This window comes from Typopeltis vanoorti, chromosome 5, assembly GCF_054136105.1.
Source record: "Typopeltis vanoorti isolate ZY-2024b chromosome 5, IOZ_Tvanoo_1.0, whole genome shotgun sequence".
NCBI classification, from domain to species: domain Eukaryota; kingdom Metazoa; phylum Arthropoda; class Arachnida; order Uropygi; family Thelyphonidae; genus Typopeltis; species Typopeltis vanoorti.
Window position 1 is genome coordinate 163,900,352 of NC_143553.1, and position 24,990 is coordinate 163,925,341.

At 35.3% G+C, this 24,990-nt stretch overlaps 1 protein-coding gene across 2 annotated transcripts in view; it reads left to right on the plus strand.

Moving 5' to 3' along the window:
• Positions 1–21,628, plus strand: part of LOC150107018 (TAF5-like RNA polymerase II p300/CBP-associated factor-associated factor 65 kDa subunit 5L) — a 68,347-nt gene extending 46,719 nt beyond the window's left edge. The window contains exons 14-15 of one of the 2 annotated variants that reach the window (XR_016548341.1): positions 11,876–12,056; positions 21,577–21,608. Coding sequence is in view for 1 of the 2 variants with exons in the window: in XM_090392892.1 (XP_090249018.1) it covers positions 11,876–12,002 (127 nt within the window). In the remaining variant the exon portion in view is untranslated. Of the gene's footprint in view, positions 1–11,875; positions 12,057–21,576 lie in introns of both variants that reach the window. The other variant, XM_090392892.1, reaches the window with a different exon arrangement.
• Positions 21,629–24,990: the final 3,362 nt, after the last annotated feature.

Below are 24,990 nucleotides of genomic sequence, written 5' to 3' on the forward strand. Positions count from 1 at the left end.
TATGTATTGGTAATACATATTACTATGAGAGTTTAGTGGCTTAGCACAATGCAAAAGAGAAAAGAATTTAGGTTATATTAAATTGAAGTTATTTTCCTTCAGTTTTAGAAGCTTTCTCAATATTAGGACATTCGATGTTAGTTTTAAATAAGTTCCTGTACAGCAACTGTTAAATATTTTTGATTCATTTAAACACTGAAACCTTTAGAATAAAATTGAAGTTGAAATTGAAAACAACCACTTTGTATTCATTATAATAAATGTTGGAGACAACTATCAATTTATTTTATAAATGGATACAAAAGTTTTACGGCAAAACTTTCATATTTTGATTATATTAAATTGAAGTTATTACTCTAACATGGTAGTTGTCTCCATAATTTATTATAATGAATGCTGATCACCATGTAACTATGAAAGAAAGGAACTACTGCTTATTGTTTCTAGATGCTTTATCACCAGACCAGGCAGCTTTTACTTATGTTATATATACCCCCCCCCCCCACTAACAAAACCTAAATATTAATTTGTGCTACTTTCTGCACACAAATATGGCCTAATAAAAACTAAAGACCCAGAACTAGAGCCATTTGCTCTAATGACATTAAAATACTACAAAAAGAATTGAATCATAAATATTCATTATTAATAAATAAATAGTTTCCCCCACTAACTCATAAACTGTTAAAGAACATAACAAACCTCTCAAAAACAGTAGGAATAGTTCATTAGGGCAACTTAACAAATACCAAGTACAATTCAACAGAAAGTAGTATTTAAACTTGCCTTACTCATCCATTTTCCTAAAGATGGTAATCCAATCATTAATAGTAACAGAATCTTACAGAACACACTGCCAATTAATGTGCTTATTATAGACAAACTGGAAGATCTAAAGAAAACACCCAAACTACATTTGTGAATTAATACAAAAAAAAAAAGAGCAGAACTATCAGACATGTGCTTGAAACTCTTTGTGGCAAGATGAAGAAATAAAAACTGTTACCTTAAATAATAGATGTCTCATAATGAATGACCATTCTGGAAATCAGCATAATGCTCTATAGCAGTGGTCATCAAACTTTTCGCCATGAGGACCACATTGGGTACTTCAGCACTGTTCAGCGGGCCATAGTAAAAAAAAAAAACTCTTCAACTAGATATGAGTTTTATTGAAAGCAGATAAAAACTGATTACAGAGTATGTGAGATTAAATTATCGTATATTAATGACAATGAACACTATCAGCAAATTCTCATATTTTTATCACAAATTATAATAAAACCATTAATGTGAATGATGTAACCGTGTTTGTGTTTTTAAAATCTTATTCAACTCAGGTTCAAATTTTGAAGTGCTTCAAAAAACTTGTATAACTTTGAGTTTTTTGTCAATGAATACAGATCAGGAAATTTTGTTTTTATTTTGTTTTTTGCTCATTAGTTCATTTTAACCGTGTTTTTACCGATTTTTTTAAGTGTTCTTATTTTGTGCGACATGAATTTTTTTTGTTGATAAAAAAGTTTATTCGGATGTAACTTTTTTATTTCGTTTTGAATTCTTTAAAATTTTTTTCCTTCGTTAGTCCATTTTAACTGACCTTTTACAGTCAGAAAGACAGTAACTTGGATTATGGTTACTTTTTGCTATTCAGGAATATATTTTGAACACAATTTTAATTAATGCATTTGAAATCTATTAACACCCCGTGTTTTTTTTGCGGATTCTTATTGAAAAATTAGTCCAATTGGCAGGCTGCATCTGACCCGCAGAAAAAATACTAATATACTAAAAATACAAAAAATAAATTTTTGGGATGCTCTTAAAAGCAACAGGATATTCTTGTCTATCTAACCAGAAGATATACTGAGGATATGTGGATGCCAGCTTGAATGTCTTGCATTCTTACTTAATTCTCATTGTGTGCTTTGTGATTTTGTCCACTCTGAGATTAAAGTTATTGCTTCTTATTTGTGATGTAATAAGTCATTAAACTTGCACATAAGTAATAAGAATAAATAGCAATTATAAGATGGTCCACATGGTTAGCCAAGTGGCTATGCGCTTCACAACCATATGCCTGGGAAAGGAGCGTCCTGGGCTCGATTCCCGTCATTGACGTGAGGAGCTTAGGGTCTTTCTCAAACATAGCCAAGTTTTGGGGCATGAACTGCAGGGTTTTTCTCCCCAGTTTATCTGGGATTTTACCTCCCCCAAGCAGGCAAACCGTCCCCATGGACACACGCATCTGTAAGACACACCAGGAGGCATAAGGTAGCCACCTTATCCTTGGGATGAGTATGGCTTGAAAGAGCTTAGGACAGCTCTGTAACAGGCCAATAGGCCTAATACAAAAAAGGAAGAAGATGGCCAAATGGTTAAATCTCAGATTTAAAGCAGAGCTATAATGATACTAATTTATGATTATTGTTATTACAAAATACCTCATTGAGGGAAGCCATATATCACTCACACCACATCATACCATTTCTTGAATTCATCTGTACTCAAAGCCAAGCTATTTCCAGTTACTCACTGCTCTGTGAGAGAGAAAATCTAGCTCTTACCCATTTCTTGACTGAATTCATTATCAACATCCAAATGCCCTCTCATCCTCTCTCCACCCTCCATCAAATTAAAAATTTCATCTACCGGTATCCTGTATGATCTTTTCAGAAGTTTGTTGGTTTCTATCATATTGCCCCTCCTTCTCTTGTCTGCTAGCATCTTCAATGCACAAATTCCCAGTCCCTCCTCATGTTCTCCATTCCACAGTTCCAATATTATCTTTAGCACTATCCTTTACACTGTAACTACATCACCTTAGAAACTAAGTGGCCATATCCATGCACAGTAGTCCAGATGAGGTCGTATAAAGAGGCAAAATGACTTCCTTATTATTTTCACATGCCACTGTTTATTTTCAGCATTGCAGCTATCCTCGTTTTCAGTTTTTGCTATATGGCCCTGAACTTCAACTTCCTATATATTAAAACTCCAAGATGCCAATCCTGGTCAGTTTGTTCAAGCATAATCCTGCTAATATAATATGCCATTGGATATTTCAATGAAGTAATGCATTTGAAAATAGGTATCAGTTCAATGTTAGTAAACATAACATTGAACTGATACCCATTTTCAAATGCCCACAATTCGTGCCTTATTCAAATCATTCTGCAAGTACTGCATGTCAATTGTATTCTTGATTACTCTCCCTACATTTGCATCATCATCAACAAATAGTATGTCTCCTGTTAAGACTTTCCCAATGTCATTAATATAAAGATTAGATAACAGTGGACCAAGGATTAATCCCTGGGATACACCACTGGTCATCTTAAATCTTGCAGACCTCTCCCATACACTACTTTTCAATATTTCAGTCAGCCATCTTCTTTTCCAAAGTAGTAGTTTATAATCCAATCCCATATCCTCAAACTTATGCAACAATCTTCCATGCATGCTGAATCTTGTCAAGAGCTTTAACAAGGTCCAAAAGTATCATAATATATCCATTCACCTTGTCTGTCTCAACCGTCACATTATTATAAAATGTGAGCAAGTTACTCGAACACTTAACTATTCTTAGTTAAGCCCATTATGTTTATTGCAAAGTATATTTTCTCTGTCAACTCATTTCTGTATGTGAGCTTTTACTAACTTTTTCCGAAATTTTCACCACCACTCGAGAGATATTGGTGGGTTGATAGACACAGTCGTTCATCATTTTTATGCAATGGAATTAACATGCATTCTTTAAACTTGTGTAGAATCTTCCGTGTGCTGAAAGCAGTTATACAGCCAGGTCAAAGGAACTGCTAATTCACCTGAACAATTTTAACATCTTGCTAATATCCCATCAGTTCCTATTCCCAAATTCATATTCAGTGTATGCAACAGCTCTACTACCACCACCACCTCTACTGTGGCTTCTTGCTCACTGTACGAGTTAGCTATCAACTTGATAGTGTGTTCAGGAAAAAGTCAAAAGCATTAGAGTAGTCTATGATAATCATCATCATCATCATCAAATTCCTGACATGTACTCTCAAGGAGTGTACAGGATATGATAGCACTACATGAAAAATTTACGTCATTACTAACTTCCTACGTACAATTTTCCTCCAAATCAGTCTGTTACTTGTCAAGACTCCAACATTATCAGATCTTATATTTCTATCGTCTAAGGCACTTTGTACCATATCAATCCACCTATATTTTGGTCTTCCTCTGGAGTGTTTTCCTGCCAACCTGGCAGAGAACACCTGTTCTGCTAATCTTTCCTCGCCCATTCTGTCCAAGTGACCATACCACCTGAGATTAGCTCTGCTAACGCATTCCTGGATGCTGACAATATCAAGTTCTTTCCTAATATCCTCGTGTTTACTGTGATTTTGCCATTGATGCCATCTGTTCATACCTCTAATCTTTCTCAGGACTCTCATATCTGCAGTCTCTAGTCTTTGGTCAAGTGTTTTACCTCTGACCCAGCACTCAGATCCATAAGTTAAAACTGGCTTGAATATTGTCTTGTATACAACTAATTTAGTATTTTGGCTAATTTCTCTCTTATTCCATATGAATTTATTCAGTTGACTTCCTACCATACCAGCTTTGTTGATTCTGTTGTCTATTTCTATATTTAATTTACCATCTTCACTAAAAATCGTGCCTAAGTAGCCGAAATGTTTTACTTGTTCCACAGTTGGTTCTCCGTTCAAAACACAGTTGACATTTTCAACGATTCTACCTATTTTCATTGTCTTTGTCTTTTTATTGCTGACCTTCATACCATATCTATTACAGCAACTATTCAATTTAGTCATGGAATCTTGCAATCTTGTCGCGGATTTATTTAGAAGTATAACATCGTCCATATAAAGCAAAGAGCTGACATTAACATCTCCAATTTTGATATAATGTTTAATACCACTTTCTTTTGTAATGTTATTCATATAGATAATGAATAATAGAGGGGATAATGTACATCCTTGTCTCACACCAGATGTAACATTAAACCACTTTCCTGTACTTCCTTCAATTCTAACTGCTGTTTGCTACTCAAATAAAGACTGAGTATTGCTTGATATAATGCCCCATTGACACCATATAACGGTAATGTATTGAATAGTTTCTCTCTTGGCACCTTGTCATATGCCTTTTCCAGATCTACAAAACTTAAATACAGATCTTTGTTATGTTCCCATGCTTTCTCAACTATTTGTCGTAAAGTGAAGATCTGATCCTGACAGCCTCTATTTGGCCTGAATCCGCTTGTTCTTCACCAAGCTTTTCTTCCACAATTCTTCTCAACCATTTCTCAAGTATACTGGCATAACTCTTGCCCAGAACACTCAGTAGGGAAATACCTCTGTAATTCTCACATTCAGTTTTATTTCACTTTTTATATATGGGTACTATGAAAGCTCTACTCCAATCATCAGGAATTTGTCCCTCTGTCCAGGCTTTCTGAACTATACAGTGCAGCCACTGTAAGACTTTTATACCACCATACTTCAGCATTTCTGGTCGAATATTACCCACTCCTGCTGCCTTTCCACATTTCAAGCCTTTGATGGCTTTTTCTACTTCAAGTATGGATATGTATTCCTGACTGTATGCCTGTTGAGTGTTTTTTACCATTGTGCTATCACTGCTTGTTTCATTTAGCAATTTTTTGAGGTAATTACTCCATAATACTTCAAGGATATCTTTTTCTCCAGTTTTCATTTCACCTTTGTCATCTCAAATTCCTTTTACAGCACTCTTTTCTCCATTTCTGAGCTTCTTCAACAACCTCCAGAATATCTTGCCACCTTCTTGATAATTATTTTCTATGTTCTTGCCAAAGTCCTCCCATGACTTTTGTTTAGCTAGTTTTACACAGTGTTTAGCTTTCTTACATTTGTCTCTGTGTAGCTCAGTGGATGTGGCATTTGCAGACCACAGCCCTTGGCCGCACGAAGGAAGACTTGGTTTTGAGTCTAGTCAGCGACTAGAGGAAATTTTTCTAAGCCTTTTTTCGACCGGTTCCCGAATTAGTCGATCTCTGGCACGGGCAAGCGGGTTTTTCGTCCCATAAACTCAAGAAAATCGACCGTAGAACCCACATTATTTCCAACATTTAAAAAAGTATATTGTGTTAGGGTTAGGGACCACGAGATTGCGGCACATTCAAGCCATCTCTCTTCACTGTGTACCACTTAATTAGTGATAGCCTTGGGCCATCTATCTCTCATTGGTACCAGTGGAGATTGAACTGCCCACTCAGTCTCCAAAAGTTAGATTGGGCTAAATGGCCTCGCCTACTCCCCGTATACGGGAATAAAAAAAGGCGTTAGCTGATTTTTTTTTTTTTTTTTTCTTTAAGAACACAAGCTGACTTATTTGCCAGGAACTTTTAATATGCTTTCTTCTTTTCCTTCACTGCCTCTTTAACTTCCTGTGTCCACCATGGAGTGCTGATTTTTCTATCCTTGCAGACAACCTCACTACATGCCTCTCTAGCTGAATCAATCAGGGTTTTCTTCAAGGTTTGCCATTGAATCTAAAAGGTTTGGTTCTTATTCTCAAACTGTTTCATTTTTTCTTCAATAATCTTTGTGTATTTTAGTCTACAGTTCACATCTGAAAGCTGCTCAACGTTTATTCGCTTTAAAACTTTCTTACGTGTCATTGTTTTCAATATGAAATTCAATTTTATCTTTCTCAAGACTAAATAGTGATCGCTTCCAATTTCAAATCCTCTATACACTCCGGTGTCCTGTACCAGGGAGAAAACATCACTATCAACAATAACATAGTCAATGAGACTTTTCTTATTCCTTGCCTCTTCTCTCCATGTGAATTTGTGTACATTTTTATGTTGGAACATGGTGTTAGTAATAACCAGTCCATGTCCTGAGCAGAAATCCAACAGGTATTTGCCATTATTATTAACTTTGCTTATTTCTCCAAATTTTCCCAAAATATTTTTGTATGTCTGACAATCACTTCCTACTCTGCTATTTAGATCCCCAACAAGGACCAACTTTTCCTTTTTCATTGTCAGTAGCTTTCTCTAGAGCCTCAAAAATTCCTCACTTCTACTTCAGTTGAGCTTTCTGTGGGACCATAGGCACAAATAAGTCTCATTGTCCAGCTACCCATTCTGATATTTACTCACATCACTCTACTTGAGACTGCCTGCCATTCAAGAAGATTAGCCTCGTATTTATGTTGAATACTATGGCTACTACTTCTTTTGCTTGATTGTGATTGCCTGAATATAACATTTTGTATTTATTGCTCAGAAAGATCTCACCAGTTTTCATCTTTTTTGTTTCAGTCACCCCTATTATGTCGATCTGGTACTTATCTAATTCCTCAGCTAGCTCCATTTCTTTGCCATTCAAGCTTCTTATGTTGATAGTACCAATCTTTAACTCTGGTGATATTGAGTTGTGGGTGTACTTTCAGACTTGTTTCAGCAGCTGACTTTTCACTGTTTGTTCTGGTTCCCTGGCGAAAACAATGGGGGCCTTGTTTAACCGTGCGACGCCCCAGCTGGCATGAAATTTTGTCATGTTGTAGCATCATTTTGTATATTGGTTTAAGCCAATAAGAATACAATTTTGCCGGCTAAATCCCAAATTTCCAGCCCATCCTCGTTTATTCAGTAAAATATCAGAATCCATTTTTACGTTTTTTAGGATAGTAATCTATTTGTTTCTATTAACTGAATCAAAAGCTTGCTTAAAATCTATAAAACAACAGTATATGGGCAGATTGTATTCCCTATATTTTTCTGCTATATTATTAATGGTGAAGATATGGTCTGTAGTGGATCTATGTGGCCTGAATCCTGCTTGGTTTTCCTCTATGATTTTTTTCTGTAAATACCTGTGTTCTCTTTTGTATAACTCGAATGAATAGTTTATAACTATGACTTAAGGGTGTTATGGGTCTGTAATTTTCACATATTCTTTTGTCACCTTTTTTGTGAATTGGTATAATAATTCCTGTTTTCCAGTCAGTTGGAATTACTCCAGTATAAAGAATTTGATTAAATAAATTCATTAAGAAATTAATGGCTTCCTTGCCACCATATTTCCATAGTGCTATAGATATTTCATCTTTACCCATAGCTTTTGAAAGTTTCATTTGGTTTATTGCATTTATAATTTCTGCTGAGGTTATGGGTGGTGACTTTTCATAAAACATCTTTTCTGTTATATTTTCCTCCTCCTCCTGTTCTTTTTGAAATAATGTTTGATAGTAGTCCTTCCAAATTATTTTAATATTTTGTATTGACCCAGTTTCTCGATTGTTTTCATCTTTCATTGAATTTTGTATACAGTTCTATTATCATTTCTTTTATTAACTTCTTCGCAGAGTTTTGCTTTTTCCTCCAACCAGTTATTTTTGGCAGATATGCACCTTTTATCAATTTTGGTGTGAGACAAGGATGTACATTATCTCCTCTGTTATTCATTATCTATATGGATCACATTATGAAGGAAAGTGGTATTAAACATGATATCAAAATTGGAGATGTTAATGTCAGCTCTTTGCTTTATGCGGATGATGTTATACTTCTAAATAAATCTGCTACAAGTCTGCAAGATTCTCTGACTAAATTGAATAGCTGTTGTAATAGATATGGTATGAAGGTCAGCAATAAAAAGACAAAGACAATGAAAATAGGCAGAATCATTGAAAATGTCAACTGTGTTGTGAATGGAGAACCTGTGGAACAAGTAAAACATTTTATCTATTTAGGCACGATTTTTAGTGAAGATGGCAAATTAAATATAGAAATAGACAACAGAATCAGCAAAGCTGGTATGGTGGGAAGTCAATTGAATAAATTCATATGGAATAAGAGAGAAATTAGTCTGAACACTAAATTAGCTGTATACAAGACTGTGTTCAAACCAGTTTTAACTTATGGATCTGAGAGCTGGGTCAGAAGTAAAACACTTGACCAAAGACTAGAGACCGCAGATATGAGAGTTCTGAGAAAGATTAGAGGCGTGAACAGGTGGCATCAATGGCAATATCATATTAAAAATGAGGATATTAGGAAAGAACTTGACATTGTCAGCATCCAGGAATGCATTAGTAGAGCTAATCTCAGGTGGTATGGTCACTTAAATAGAATGGGAGAGGAAAGATTAGCAAATGATTAGCAATAAGTGTTCTCTGCCAGGTTGGCAGGAAAACGACCCAGAGGAAGACCAAGATATAGGTGGATTGATACGGTACAAAGTGCCTTAGACGATACAGATATAAGATCTGATAATGTTGGAGTCTTGACAAGTAACAGACTGGTTGGAGGAAAATTGTAGATAGGAAGTTAGTAATATGTAATTTTTTCATGTAGTACTGTCATATCCTGTATACCCCTTGAGGGTACATGGCAGGAATTTGATGATGATGATGATGAGAGAACAGTATATCAATTTATGCAAGCTACCCATCATTGGGTCTCTGTCCAGTTAGGACAAATGCAGACTTGTCCTCTCTCTCTCTCTCTTTGTAATTAGAGAACACTAAATTATAAAGTTGATCAAATAACTGGTCTGCAAATTTTTTGCTTGTGAAGTTCTATTGCTATAAACACAATACTAAGTGAGACATGCAGGTGACTCTAAAGTCCTATCTAGGCGGTGTGCTCTCTATGGGCATTTGTAGATGGTCTAAGATATAAAGTGGTATCTCTGAAAAATAATGTTTCCCAAATTTTGGGAAGTTTTATGCAACCATATTTATTTAAATTCGGTTGATTTCTGAGTGCTGCCGCATTTTGGAAAATGAGCCATGGACTCAGCCCCTCTCAAACCTATCTGGCTAAGATATGTAGATGATGTGTTCTTTATATGGCCTCATGGCCCAGACACATTAGGCTCCTTCCTCAGTCACCTCCATAGCCTACATCCAAGAATCCAGTTTACGATGGAAAAAGAAAATAACAATAGTTTACCCTTCCTAGACACCTTAGTAACAAGCCTTCCTAATAGTAACCTTTCTTTTACTGTATATAGAAAACCTCACACAGGCACATACATTCACAAACTCTCCCACCGCCACCCCTCTCAACAATATGGCATTATTAAAACTCTAATCAATGGAGCCGACAATCTTTGTTCCAGTGAACCTCCCTTTCAACTGAACTCAACTACATACACAACACCTTCCTTTTCAATGGCTACAGTGATTACAGAATTAGAAAAATAATCAGTTCCTCCTCCATTCCCTGGCTATCTCTTCAGAAGGATTTCAGAAATGCCATCACCATACCCTATATCTGTGGCACATCAGAAAAAATAGCCAGGTCTTTAAAAAAAAGTACAACCTCCACACAGCTTTTAAGCCCTACCGTAACCGTGCTACCCTTATCCATTCTACCAAAGATCAGCTACTTCCTCTCTCTCTCAGTGCCTAGAGTATATGAAGTACCCTGTTCCTGCAAGCTGGCTTACTTCAGACAGACAGATTGATCAACAACCATCATTTAGAAGAACACAAATCATACATCTGCAATCATGACTATGGTCAATCTGGCCTCATAGACCATGTTTTGGATACAACCCACAGCATCTTTTGGAGAAAAACTATCATGCTCCACCATAGTAAATTAAAAAGAAAGACTGTTTTTAGAATCTGCAGCTGCACTTAGAAATCAACTGAATTTAAATAAATACAGTTGCATATTATTGTGTTTTTTTTGTGTGTGTATGTTACAGGAGTTATTTGTAATCCCTGAAAATGTCTCAGTGACTGAAACGAAACATTGGAAGCATTAAAGTTTGTTTTTAATCCTTTCCTAGTGCTCTAAATATTCCATTAAACCTCCAAGTTGATGTCCTCGCAGCACTTACTTCAACACAGTTTACTGCTGCATATACCAGGTTGATAACTTTTAGCAAAATGGCTGCTCATTAGTTTGAACAATCACTTCTGCATCGGTTACGTGAATGCCATCTGCATTCAGTAGAGTTATTCTTTCAAATTCATTCTTTCTTTTACTTGCAGCTTAATGATAGAATTCTTTTGGGTTGTTTTTAGCTTGCAGAGTCAGTTTCTTTTTATACTTGGACATAGCTTTCTGTACAACACTTGTCACTCTTCTGGCCTGCTGCTTATAATTATCACAACTGACATCATCCTTATGCACACTATATTCCTTCCACATCATTCTTTTCTTATGATTCTCTTGCTTAATTAGATTACACATCCATTTCACTCTTACTCTGTTTATTCTTCGAACTCTAGGGACACATTCTGATATCACATCATTTAAGTATTTTTAAATACTTCCCGCGCACTGTCGATATCCTTCTCATCCAATAATTGATCCCGTGGTACTGAACTCAGCATACCCCCTCAGGTGGTCATAATTTCCTGCTTTGTAGTTCAGCATGTAACCTTTTCTGAATGGAACATTTATAAACTTAGCCACTTTCCAAGTGGCTAAGTTTATAAATGTTCCATTCAGAAAAAGAAAAAGAAGAATTGGGAAGTCCAAGAAAGCAATGGCATGAGACTAGAGGAGGCCACTTGGCCTAAAATCCATGATAGGAAGAAGAAAACTAAAGTTATAGGCAATAACTTGATGTAAAGATTAATAATCAAAATATGTCTAATGACAGGTTTGATGCAGTTGATAAATATTACATGTTTTCCATTGACATCAGCAGAACAGTTTCTGTTTTATGAATCTATAAAACCAATACTAAAAGGTACAGATAAAATAAAGTAACAAATTTTGTCATAAATTTTTATTTTAAGTAGGTAAACTGACCATAAAACAATTAGACTACATTATTCAATCATATTTTTTTTTTGTTTTTAATAATAGCATAATCATTCTTTTTTTTTAATCTATTTGCAGCACTGAAAGTCATACATCACCAGAACTGTTGGCATCGTTTCCTACAAAGTCTGTATCACTTCACTTAGTCCAATATACTTCCAAGAATTTGCTTTTATCTGTGGGTGCAGTGGATACAGGAGCATGAAAAGCACTCCTCGTGGTATGTTTGTGTGTAAAATGAAACAGCTACTTTTGCAGAGTATGTGTTTTAGTAATAGCAAAATTTGTTACTTTTGAATATATATCCTTTTATCTTTTTGCTACTGAATTTTAAGCTGTGCAAGGTATTTGACAACTATAATATCCCAGGAGCTTTTTTAATGAATTTCATCCAGTTATGTGTTGCACCGACAAATTAAATTTTCATAGTTTGTAGTTAATAGCACAAGTGATTTTCCCAGTCCATTCATCAGTGAAATTAGTAAATGAATGGAATGTGATGGAGATGTGGCAGTTTTGCAGGTATTTGGATTTTGAACTTACAGTGATATCATACTCCTGATTTGCTATATGTATACAAGTGCAACATAAGTTAATGTTACAAGTTTTCTCTGGTGGGAAGAAAGTAAATTGTACCTGACAAGAAATTATGTTCTTGTTTTCATCCTTATTTTATGCTTCTTACTTAAAGCATGTGCAAAATTTTATTTGCACATATCTTTACAACTCGGCTACTTGTATATAGAGAGCATGTGGTGAGGGTCATTACACTCAGACTGGTTTGGACCTTTATTCAGGTCTCATCATATTGGTGGTGACTCTAATCATAATGTATGGCATTATACATAACTGAAGTTATGTATAATAACCTCTTGGGTAAAATAAGGATGAAAACAGAAATATAATTTCTTGTCAAATGTAATTTACTTCCCTTCCTATTGAAAAAGCTTGCTACAACTACCTCTAATCCAGGGTATCATAACATAGTATACACCATTTTTCTACTTATTCATGGAAATAAATATGACCTCTGCTATTGAGTTAGGTTTTAATATCTCCATGGGTTAAGCTCCTATTAGACAGAAATAATGGTCATCCACACGTAAGTGTAGTTACTGCCTCTCAGCGAAATCTTAGAGACCCAGTATCCTAAAGTAATCCAGGCATGTAATGAAAGATCTTTTCAAATCACTTATGAAATTCATAGAACTCTTAAGGTTCTTTTAAACTGTAATGGTTTTTGAACCATTTTTTTTCATCTCTGTGACACTTGAAACCAGTCTAGGTATGTGGATTGTTTGGTAAATGGCAACACAATTTATTCATTCATACCAGTGTCGGCATGCATCATCTTTTTCATGACCCCCTGGCAAAATTTTAGCCACATGCGATTCATAGTTCTCATTTGGCAAACATTTAAAATGACTGTGTTCGCATTTTTCATAAAAATGGAGAAAATGAGTTTCGTTCAGTGATAAAACACTTTATTTGAAGAAGTGGACAGCCATGCAGATCAAAGCCAAGTTAGATGCGGTTCATGGGGACTCTGGTGCAGAGTTCCCATGAACTGCATTTACTCTATATAAATAGAGTAAAGACTATTTATTTTTGAATAAATGAGTTTAAAAGTGGTCGTAAGTCCATCGAAAATGAAGTGCACTCCAGGCTCTTGACTGAGGTCACTACGAAGGAAATTATTGACAAAATCCGTGATATTGATCCGAGTGAAAGTGCTTGAGATTGTAGGCATCTCAACTGAACAGGTGTATAATATCCTGCATGAAAAATTGCACATGAAAAAGCTGTGTGCATGCGATTGTTGACTGTCGATCAAAAACGCATGCAAAAAGACATTTCAACACAGTGTTTTGCAATGTTTAATTGCAATTTGCAGGATTTTTTGCATCATTTCGTGACTGTAGACGAAACTTGGATCCACCACTACACACTGGAGTCCAAGCAGCAGTCAAAACAGTGGACGAGTCTTCCCAGCTGAAAAAACTAAGACCGTTTTGTCAGCTGGGAAGGTGATGGCCACTGTTTTTTGTGATTCCCAAGGAATTATCATGATAGACTATTTAGAAAAGACAGTAACAGGAGCCTATCATGTGTCATTGTTGGACCATTTAAAAAAGGAACTTAAGGAAAAATGGCCAAGATTGGTACACAAAAAAAAAAGTGCTTTTTCATCAAGACAATGCACCATCCCATACATCATCCGTTGCAATGGCAAAATTGCACGAATTGAGGTTCAGATTGGTTCCACATCCACTGTATTCTCCAGACTTGGCTCCATGTGACTTCTTGTTCCTAAACTTAAAAATTTAGCTCTGGGAAAAAATTTTCTTCAAACAAGGATGTCATCAAGGCTGTCAATGACTATTTTGCACAATTTCACAAATCCTACTTTTTAGATGGGATGAAAAAATTGGAAACTCACTGGACCGAATATGTAGACTTCGATGGAGACTATGAGAAATGACCTGTAATGATTTTTTCCAAAAAAAAAATGTGTTTAAGTTAGTTTTTTACCAAGCTTTTCAAACAACCTTCGTAGTAGCACTGGTGGGTTTATCTTTCATCCAACCTTATATTTGCTAGCTGATTTTTGACCCTACTTTCAAACATAAAGAAATTTTTTTTTAGACTGCACCACTCTATGTTTGAAATCACACAATATTTTGTGATTGAATCAAGCACCACAGCTATGAGAACCCACCACAGGCCGAAATTGTTATACTTATATATAGGGTTTCCTGCAAGATTCGTATTTTAATGAGCGGTGCAATGAAACTGAAATTAGGCAAGCATAAGAATCAAGTTAAACAAGATATTTAATTCTCTCACAAAATTATTCTTACATAAGAAACAAGAACTCTATTAAGATCAATACAATTAGAAAACAATTTATACATTCAATAAAGTATTAAGGTTCTACTCAGCTGAGTATATCATTTACTGCTAGAACTTATATATAAGGCTTTTACAATTCTCATCCGTAAGGATTTCAACCTAGTTTCACTTTAAACAACATCAATATTCAGCAAAACACTTAAAAGTTAATTCTTTTTAGTCTCAGAGAAATATTCGTAAACTTCAATTTATCAAACACTTAACAAGCACAACCAATATTTATCAGAGGATTAAAATAGTTCTTAAAAGGCTCAGTCTTGATTTTACATATACGTAGTGAGATAACACATTCAAACACGAACTATTTCTTTAATGAAGTGTCTCTCATTTTGTTTCAGAAGGAAATGTTTTATAAACCAAAATAAAAAATGATGGTACAACATGACAAAATTTCATGCCGGATGGGGCGTCGCCCGGTTAAACAAGGCCCCCGTTGTTTTCGCCAGGGAACCAGGGCGAACAGCGAAAAGTCAGCTACTGGAACAAATCTGAAAACAAACCCCAACTCAACATCACCAGAGTTAAAGATCGGTACTATCAATGTAAGAAGCCTGAATGGCAAAGAAATGGAGCTAGCTGAGGAATTAGATAAGTACCAGATCGACATAATAGGGGTGACTGAAACAAAAAAGACCAAAACTGGTGAGATCTTTCTGAGCAATAAATATAAAATGTTATATTCAGGCAATGACAATCAAGGAAAAGAAGGAGTAGCCATAGTATTCAACACAAAATACGAGGCTAATCTTCTTGAATGGCAGTCAGTCTCAAGTAGAGTAATGTGGGCAAATATGAGAATGGGGAACTGGACAATGAGACTTATTTGTGCCTATGGTCCCACAGAAGGTTCTACTAAGGTAGAAGTGGAGGAATTTTTTGAGGCTTTAGAAAAAGCAACTGACACAATGAAAAAGGAAAAGTTGGTCCTTGTTGGGGATCTAAATAGTAGAGTAGGAAATGATTGTGAGACATACAAAAATATTTTGGGAAAATTTGGAGAAAAGAGCAAAGCTAATAATAATGGCAAATATCTGTTGGATTTCTGCTCAGGACATGGACTGGTTATTACTAACACCATGTTCCAACATAAAAATGTGCACAAATTCACATGGAGAGAAGAGGCTAGGAATAAGAAAAGTCTCATTGACTATGTTATTGTTGATAGTGATGTTTTCTCCCTGGTGCAGGACACCAGAGTGTACAGAGGATTTGAAATTGGAAGTGATCACTATTTAGTCTTGAGCAGGATAAAATTGAATTTCATATTGAAAAGAATAACATGTAAGAAAGTTTTAAAGTGAATAAAAGTTGAGCAGCTCTCAGATGTGAACTGTAGACTAAAATACAGAAATATTATTGAAAAGAAAATGAAAGAGTTTGAGAACAGGAATCAAGCCTTGGAGATTCAGTGGCAAACTCTGAAGGAAACATTGATTGATTCTGCCAGAGAGGCATGTGGTGAGGTTGTGTGCAAGGATAAAAAAATCAGAACTCCCTGGTGGACACAGGAAGTTAAAGAGGTAGTGAAGGAAAAGAAGAAAGCATATTAAAAGTTCCTGGCAAATAAGTCAGCTTTTACTCTTACAGAATACAGAGACAAATGTAAGAAAGCTAAACAGTGTGTAAAACTAGCTAAACAAAAGTCATGGGAGGACTTTGGCAAGAATATAGAAAATAAATATCAAGAAGGTGGCAAAATATTCTGGAGGTTGTTGAAGAAGCTTAGGAATGGAGGAAAGAGTGCTGTAAAAGGAATTAGAGATGATAAAGGTGAAATGAAAACAGGAGAAAAAGATATCCTTGAAGTATGGAGTAATTACTTTGAAAAACTGCTAAATGAAACAAGTAGTGATGACAGCACAGTGATAAAAAAACACTGACCAGGCATGCAGTCAGGAATACATATCCATACTTGAAGTAGAAAAAGCCATCAAAGGCTTGAAATGTGGAAAGGCAGCAGGAGTAGATGATATTCGACCAGAAATGCTGAAGTATGGTGGTATAAGAGTCTTACAGTGGCTGCACTGCATAGTTCAGAAAGCCTGGACGGAGGGACAAATTCCCGATGATTGGAGTAGAGCTCTCATAGTACCCATATATAAAAAGGGAAATAAAACTGAATGTGAGAATTACAGAGGTATTTCCCTACTGAGTGTTCCTGGCAAGATCTATGCAAGTATACTTGAGAAACGGTTGAGAAGAATTGTGGAAGAAAAGCTTGGTGAAGAACAAGCTGGATTCAGGCCAAATAGAGGCTGTCAGGATCAGATCTTCACTTTACGACAAATAGTCGAGAAAGCATGGGAATATAACAAAGATCTGTATTTAAGTTTTGTCGATTTGGAAAAGGCATATGACAAGGTGCCAAGAGAGAAGCTATTCAATACGCTGCAGTTATATGGTGTCAATGGGGCATTATATCAAGCAATACTTAGTCTTTATTTGAGTTGTGAGTCAGCAGTTAGAATTGAAGGAAGTACAGGAAGATGGTTTAATGTTAAATCTGGTGTGAGACAAGGATGTACATTATCCCCTCTGTTATTCATTATCTATATGGATCACATTATGAAGGAATGTGGTATTAAACCTGATATCAAAATTGGAGATGTTAATGTCAGCTCTTTGCTTTATGCGGATGATGTTATACTTCTAAATAAATCCGCTACAAGTCTGCAAGATTCTCTGACTAAATTGAATAGCTGTTGTAAGAGATATGGTATGAAGGTCAGCAATAAAAAGACAAAGACAATGAAAATAGGCAGAATCATTGAAAATGTCAACTGTGTTGTGAATGGAGAACCAGTGGAACAAGTAAAACATTTCAGCTACTTAGGCACAATTTTTACTGAAGATGGTAAACTAAATATAGAAATAGACAGCAGAATCAGCAAAGCTGGTATTGTGGGAAGTCAATTGAATAAATTCATATGGAATAAGAAAGAAATTAGTCGGAACACTAAATTAGCTGTATACAAGACTGTGTTCAAACCAATTTTAACTTATGGATCTGAGAGCTGGGTCAGAAGTAAAACACTTGACCAAAGACTAGAGACCGCAGATATGAGAGTCCTCAGAAAGATTAGAGGCGTGAACAGATGGCATCAATGGCAATATCATATTAAAAATGAGGATATTAGGAAAGAACTTGACATTGTCAGCATCCAGGAATGCGTTAGCAGAGCTAATCTCAGATGGTATGGTCACTTAAATAGAATGGGAGAGGAAAGATTAGCAAAACAAGTGTTCTCTGCCAGGTTTGCAGGAAAACGACCCAGAGGAAGACCAAGATATAGGTGGATTGATACGGTACAAAGTGCCTTACACGATAGAAATGTAAGATCTGATAATGTTGGAGTCTTGACAAGTAACAGACTGATTTGGAGGAAAATTATAGATAGGAAGTTAGTGATGATGTAATTTTTCATGTAGTACTGTCATATCCTGTACACCCCTTGAGGGTACATGGCAGGAATTTGATGATGATGATGATGATGATGTTTTATAATATCACTCAATCAAGCTGGACTAGCTGGCTTCAGCAACACGAAATTTTACCAAGTTCTCCAGTCACAAGCAACACAATCACACATTAGTTATAGAATAGATATTCTTACCGGTATGATCATCATAGCTTGCATATTATGGAAAATTCATGCAACACCTCTAGGCACTAGATAATCTTCCGCTGTAGATGACACAATACTTGTAGTATCCCTGAGATCAACAACTTATTTGCCAAGACTGGAAAAGATATTTTCTTGCTCGTAATAACTTGTCTTATGATAAATCTCAAACATATTATTATTATCCATTCACTCAGGTAAATTCCTTTACAAGGTGACAGGAAACTATAGTGACAGGACACCAGAGTGTACAGAGGATTTGAAATTGGAAGTATTCACTATTTAGTCTTGAGCAGGATAAAATTGAATTTCATATTGAAAAGAATAACATGTAAGAAAGTTTTAAAGCGAATAAAAGTTGAGCAGCTCTCAGATGTGAACTGTAGGCTAAAATACACAAAGATTATTGAAGAAAAAATGAAACAGTTTGAGAACAGGAATCAAACCTTGGAGATTCAGTGGCAAACTCTGAAGAAAACATTGATTGATTCTGCCAGAGAGGCATGTGGTGAGGTTATCTGTAAGGATAAAAAAATCAGAACTCCCTGGTGGACACAGGAAGTTAAAGAGGCAGTGAAGGAAAAGAAGACATTTGACAGGAACGTTTGGCATGAGTTCCTGTCAAATAAGTCAGCTTATACTCTTAGAGAATATAGAGACAAATGCAAGAATGCTAAACTAGCTAAACAAAAGTCATGGGAGGACTTTGGCAAGAATATAGAAAATAAATATCAAGAAGGTGACAAAATATTCTGAAGGTTGTTGAAGAAGCTTAAGAATGGAGGAAAGAGTGCTGTAAAAGGAATTAGTGATGATAAAGGTGACATGAAAACGGGAGAAAAATATATCCTTGAAGTATGGAGTAATTACTTTAAAAAACTGCTAAATGAAACGAGCAGTGATGACAGCACAGTGGCAAAAAACACTGACCAGGCATGCAGTCAGGAATACATATCCATACTAGAAGTAGAAAAAGCCATCAAAGGCTTGAAATGTGGAAAGGCAGCAGGAGTAGATGATATTTGACCAGAAATGCTGAAGTATGGTGGTATAAAAGTCTTACAGTGGCTGCACTGCATAGTTCAGAAAGCCTGGACAGAGGGATGAATTCCCGATGATTGGAGTAGAGCTCTCATAGTACCCATATATAAAAAGGGAAATAAAACTGTATGTGAGAATTATAGAGATATTTCCCTACTGAGTGTTCCTGGCAAGATCTGTGCAAGTATACTTGAGAAACGGTTGAGAAGAATTATGGAAGAAAAGCTTGGTGAAGAACAAGCTGGATTCAGGCCAAATAGAGGCTGTCAGGATCAGATCTTCACTTTACGACAAATAGTCGAGAAAACATGGGAATATAACAAAGATTTTAAGTTTTGTCGATCTGGAAAAGGCATATGACAAGGTGCAAGAGAGAAGCTATTCAATACGCTGCAGTTATATGGTGTCAATGGGGCATTATATCAAGCGATACTTAGTCTTTATTTGAGTTGTAAGTCAGCAGTTAGAATTGAAGGAAGTACAGGAAGATGGTTTAATGTTAAATCTGGTGTGAGACAAGGATGTATATTATCTCCTCTGTTATTCATTATCTATATGGATCACATTATGAAGGAAAGTGGTATTAAACATGATATCAAAATTGGAGATGTTAATGTCAGCTCTTTGCTTTATGCGGATGATGTTATACTTCTAAATAAATCTGCTACAAGTCTGCAAGATTCTCTGACTAAATTGAATAGCGGTTGTAATAGATATGGTATGAAGGTCAGCAATAAAAAGACAATGAAAATAGGCAGAATCATTAAAAATGTAAACTGTGTTGTGAATGGAGAACCTGTGGAACAAGTAAAACATTTCAGCTATTTAGGCACGATTTTTACTGAAGATGGTAAATTAAATATAGAAATAGACAACAGAATCAGCAAAGCTGGTATGGTGGGAAGTCAATTGAATAAATTCATATGGAATAAGAGAGAAATTAGTCTGAACACTAAATTAGCTGTGTACTAGACAGTGTTCAAATCAGTTTTAACTTATGGATCTGAGAGCTGGGTCAGAAGTAAAACACTTGACCAAAGACTAGAGACCACAGATATGAGAGTCCTGAGAAAGATTATAGGCATGAACAGATGGCATCAATGGCAATATCATATTAAAAACGAGGATTTTAATATGAGGATTTTAATATTAGGAAAGAACTTGACATTGTCAGCATCCAGGAATGCGTTAGCAGAGCTAATCTTAGGTGGTATGGTCACTTAAACATCATTCATCATCATCGAATGGGCGAGGAAAGATTAGCAAAACAAGTGTTCTCTGCCAGGTTGGCAGCAAAACGACCCAGAGGAAGACCAAGATATAGGTGGATTGATACGGTACAAAATGCTTTAGACGATAGAAATATAAGATCTGATAATGTTGGAGTCTTGACAAGTAACAGACTGATTTGGAGGAAAATTGTAGATAGGAAATTAATAATGATGTAATTTTTTTCATGTAGTACTATCATATCCTGTACACCCCTTGAGGGTACATGGCAGGAATTTGATGATGATGATGAATGACAACATTATTAAAAAAAATCTATTCTAGTTCTTTTGGAGTATATAGTGTTATTTGATCATATAGCTTTAATTCTCTGTATTCATTTTTTTCCTGCTTTATATTTGTGCAAGATGTATGCTATCTACTGAAAAATATATACATCTGAGATAACTAACATATCTTAAAATGTTAATCATAGTTGTTTTCAATTTAAGACTACTTCAAAATTGGAAACTTATTCTAGGAATCTTCTTATGCTTTATAGAATATTCCAAAATAAATATAAATGTAACTGTGCTTAGAGTGCATGTCAAATTACTTTGTTTACCTAGTTATTTTAATTTTCTTTGAAAATGCTTCAGTTACTATTAGGTGAAATGTTGGATTAAAATATTCAAACAGTTTTTTACTTCTATTCTGGTAATAATCCAGTAAAGTTGTTTATTAACATGCATAATCAAAGCACAAATCTGAAAAATAAACGAATCCTCAGCAATCTGTCATGTTTTCAATTGCCAAAAATAAAAAGTGCAACTTTAAACCATCAGTGTTAAGAGTGTGCAATATAATGGTCAATTTTTAAATACTTGTTTTGAATATGATAATTTTACTTAATTATAAATATTTTATTTGTAACTTTGACCATCATAATTATTTAATGGATATAAATATCACTTTGTATCTTTCTTTTACTAGGGAAAGCAGATGTGCACAGTTCTGGTTTTCATCATTGTAAATATACATATCATCACCACCATCGGGTGTAAAAATTATTCATGTTTGAAAATAAATTTTTTTGAAATATCTGAATCGTGTATGTATCCAAATCTGTACTACTTGTTAATGATACTGAATATCTTCTCTAACAGTCATTCATTTCTTCCCAGAATATGATAATACAATTATTAGATTTTTTTTTTTACAAATCTTCAATTTGATGTCTCCACTGAAATTTTTATCCATCAGATGAATTTGCTATTATACCAAATGATAATTCAATCTGTTGAATGGGTGACAGATTGCTAGTTTTCCCTACTATGGTATGGAGAAAGCTGTTCTAAAGAACAGAGGTAGAGAGAGTGAGAGATAATGTTAAGAAGTTGTTTCGGTATGTTTAAAGCTGGACTGTATATGGATGTTGATCAGCAGCTGCTGGCATTCCTACATATTTAGAGGAGAGTGGTGCTGCACTGATAGGAAGCACTCTGGAAGTATAATTTTCTTATCATGCTTAAATTAGTCAAAAAATAAATAAACAAATAACAATTCTTACACTCCATTACCAAATGATAAATTATTACCTTTCTGGGGATACAATAAAGTAACTAAATTCCTTGTTCTAATACTACAAATTAATTACTAAAATAAAGAGCCAAAAGGCTTCAGTTTGGCGATGCAAAATTATGTAAGCAAAGTGAATATCAGATACAACATTATTTCAAAGCCAAATGTAGAAACTATGAAAGTTTTGTAAAGTAAGTTGATCAGAGAACTTATGGGAATACACTCCCCGGCATTCACGAGTTGCTTAGAAGACATAGGCACCACCCAAGCATCTATATTATGAAACTTTCATGGTTTCTACATTTGGCTTTGAAATAATGCTGGATCTAATCTAATATCCATTTTGCTTATATAATTTTGCATCGCCATACCGAAGCCTTTTGGCTCTCTATTTTAGTAATTATTTTTACTTTACGTACTGACTGAGAGTTCACTTACAAAAAATACATTTCTCTGACATTTCAAGTTCCTTAGTACTGAACGAGAGTTTTTGCTGTCATAAGGTTTCTACCTGATCTCTGAAGAGAATCAACCAGTTCGAAAAGAAAAACAGCTGTCAGGTCAGTAAAATCTTATCAAAATGGACTAAGAAAAGCAAATATATAGATGCTTGGGTGGTACTTACTACTTCTAAGTAGTCCACACTAAGGCAAGTCGTCAATGCTGAGGTGTGTATTCCCATAAGCTCTCTGGTTAACAGAGAGTTTATGGGAATAATGCTGGATCTAACATCCACTTTGCTATATAACTAAAAATTAACCCTGCAGAGTGCCTGAAATATCTTAAACATCCTCTTGTCATCATCCCCTAAACAGATAGTCTAAACATGTTGCACTGATTAGCAAGTAACTAGAGCTGCATATAAATCTAATTAATGTTTGATAGGGTAGCAAAACCTATATGTATGGTCTGTTGTGTCTCATTGCAGATTATACAAATTAACTCTGTTTAGTTTGATTGCTTTGTAGGATGAAAACCCGAGTTTCTGGTTGGGGGGGGGGGATAACTCACCTTTACAAGAAACGCCTTTTATAAAGGTTATTTGTATTATGTATTCTAAACAAAATCAAAGCCCACATCTTTTAAATAAAAGCTCATCATCAATACTCAGCTGCAGATTCTCTAAGATTATATTGTTTTTGTCATAACTGAAGAGTAAGTTTACCAGACTGATGCCTTGCAATTTGTCATAATGAATGAAAACAAAAACACCTATCTTCATAATAACTGATTGCCCATTTGTAAGTTTGAGGACTATTGCTTAATTATACAGGAACAGCTTAGGATTGGAGTAGCAGTCACTCATTTTCTCTGACTCGTTGCATCTTGCTTTTCTCTTCCTTCTTCTCCTTATAGGTATATTAGGTCCGTTACGTTCATATTAGACATGGCTTATTACAATTCGAAACCACGACCACCTCAAGGATAAGGTGATTAGCCCTATGCCTCCCGGTGTATCCTATGTCTGTAGATGCATGTGTTCACGGGGCCGGTTTGCCTGTTCTGGGGAGCTCACGTCTTGCTTTAGCTGTTATGAATTTCATAACAGAAAATTCACTGAAGGTAATAGCTATGAAACTATTAATGTATATATTTTTGTGTGCAATCAATTCTATAACTAAGATTTTAAAAAGCATTTCGATATTTTATTATTTCGCAGCAGATGGCTTTCTCTCTTCAGATTTCATGTAATGTCAGAATAGTTGGCTCTGTACTTTTGCCCATGATCTTCCATAACTGCCTTAAATACTGATGAAGGCAGCCAGTCATTATTTATTTCTCGCAAGAAAGAGTTCACTTCACCTGCCCTTATTTTTATTAATGCTAATGAGATCTTCTGGCAAAATTAATTTCTTCTTTTGGACTGGCATACCTGTAGCCTTTCATGGCACAAATACATCACATTCATTCTCTAAACACTTGGTGTCATTTTCTCGTTCAAGGCACTTCTCACCTGCACAACTACTAACACAATTGCAGATGTGGGATTGTACACCAGAAACTTTCCAAAAAAATTCTTGATACTTTTTAATTCATAACTCTTACGTATTTACTCCTACAGTAAGAGGATGAGTCTCAATAGATTGCAGAATCGTGGCTCTTCTAAACATGACATGCAGGCTAGTACCTAGATTGTCTGGATCTGATTTGGTGCCGAGACATCGCACCTGAATGGTGTGCCTTAAGAAGCAAGTAGACTTTGTTCTAGTGGTGTCATCACCAGTGATTGCACTGCAACAGTGAAAGCAATTCTGGCTAGTGCTACCGTTCAATGTGTGAGGCACAAATGGTATCATTGCGGGGGCTAGGTGGAATTCTAACTAAGGTGCTCCTTCATCATCCTGAGGATTATTTTTAAGAATACAGACATTACTGGTTCCAAATTGTTCATCGTTAATGCCAGGTCAGGATCAGCCATGGATATGCTCAATCAAATGTTGTACCTTAAACTGATGATTTGACCAAAAGTTATTTCATTGACTTCAAAGTTGAGTTGTCATATTTGTCCAAACAGGTAGGTCAGTGGCCATTAGTCGTGATGAACATTTAGGCCACATTAAATTCCATGAGCCAAAGCAATCGACACGTGTGGAACATGCTATCTCCACCAGATATTGAATCCTTCAGAAGAAAATTAAGGTTCTCCATAAAAGTAATTATCTCACAACTTTATTTTTATAAGTGTTCTGCATCATCCAAATTTAAATAGAAGTGATGGACTAAAACTATTCCTTTAATGGAAAACGTTCTTCACAAGTTTTTTTTTTTTTTTTTTAAATTAATGATCTCTTAAAGTTATTTTATTAGAACTGTAACATATTTAGA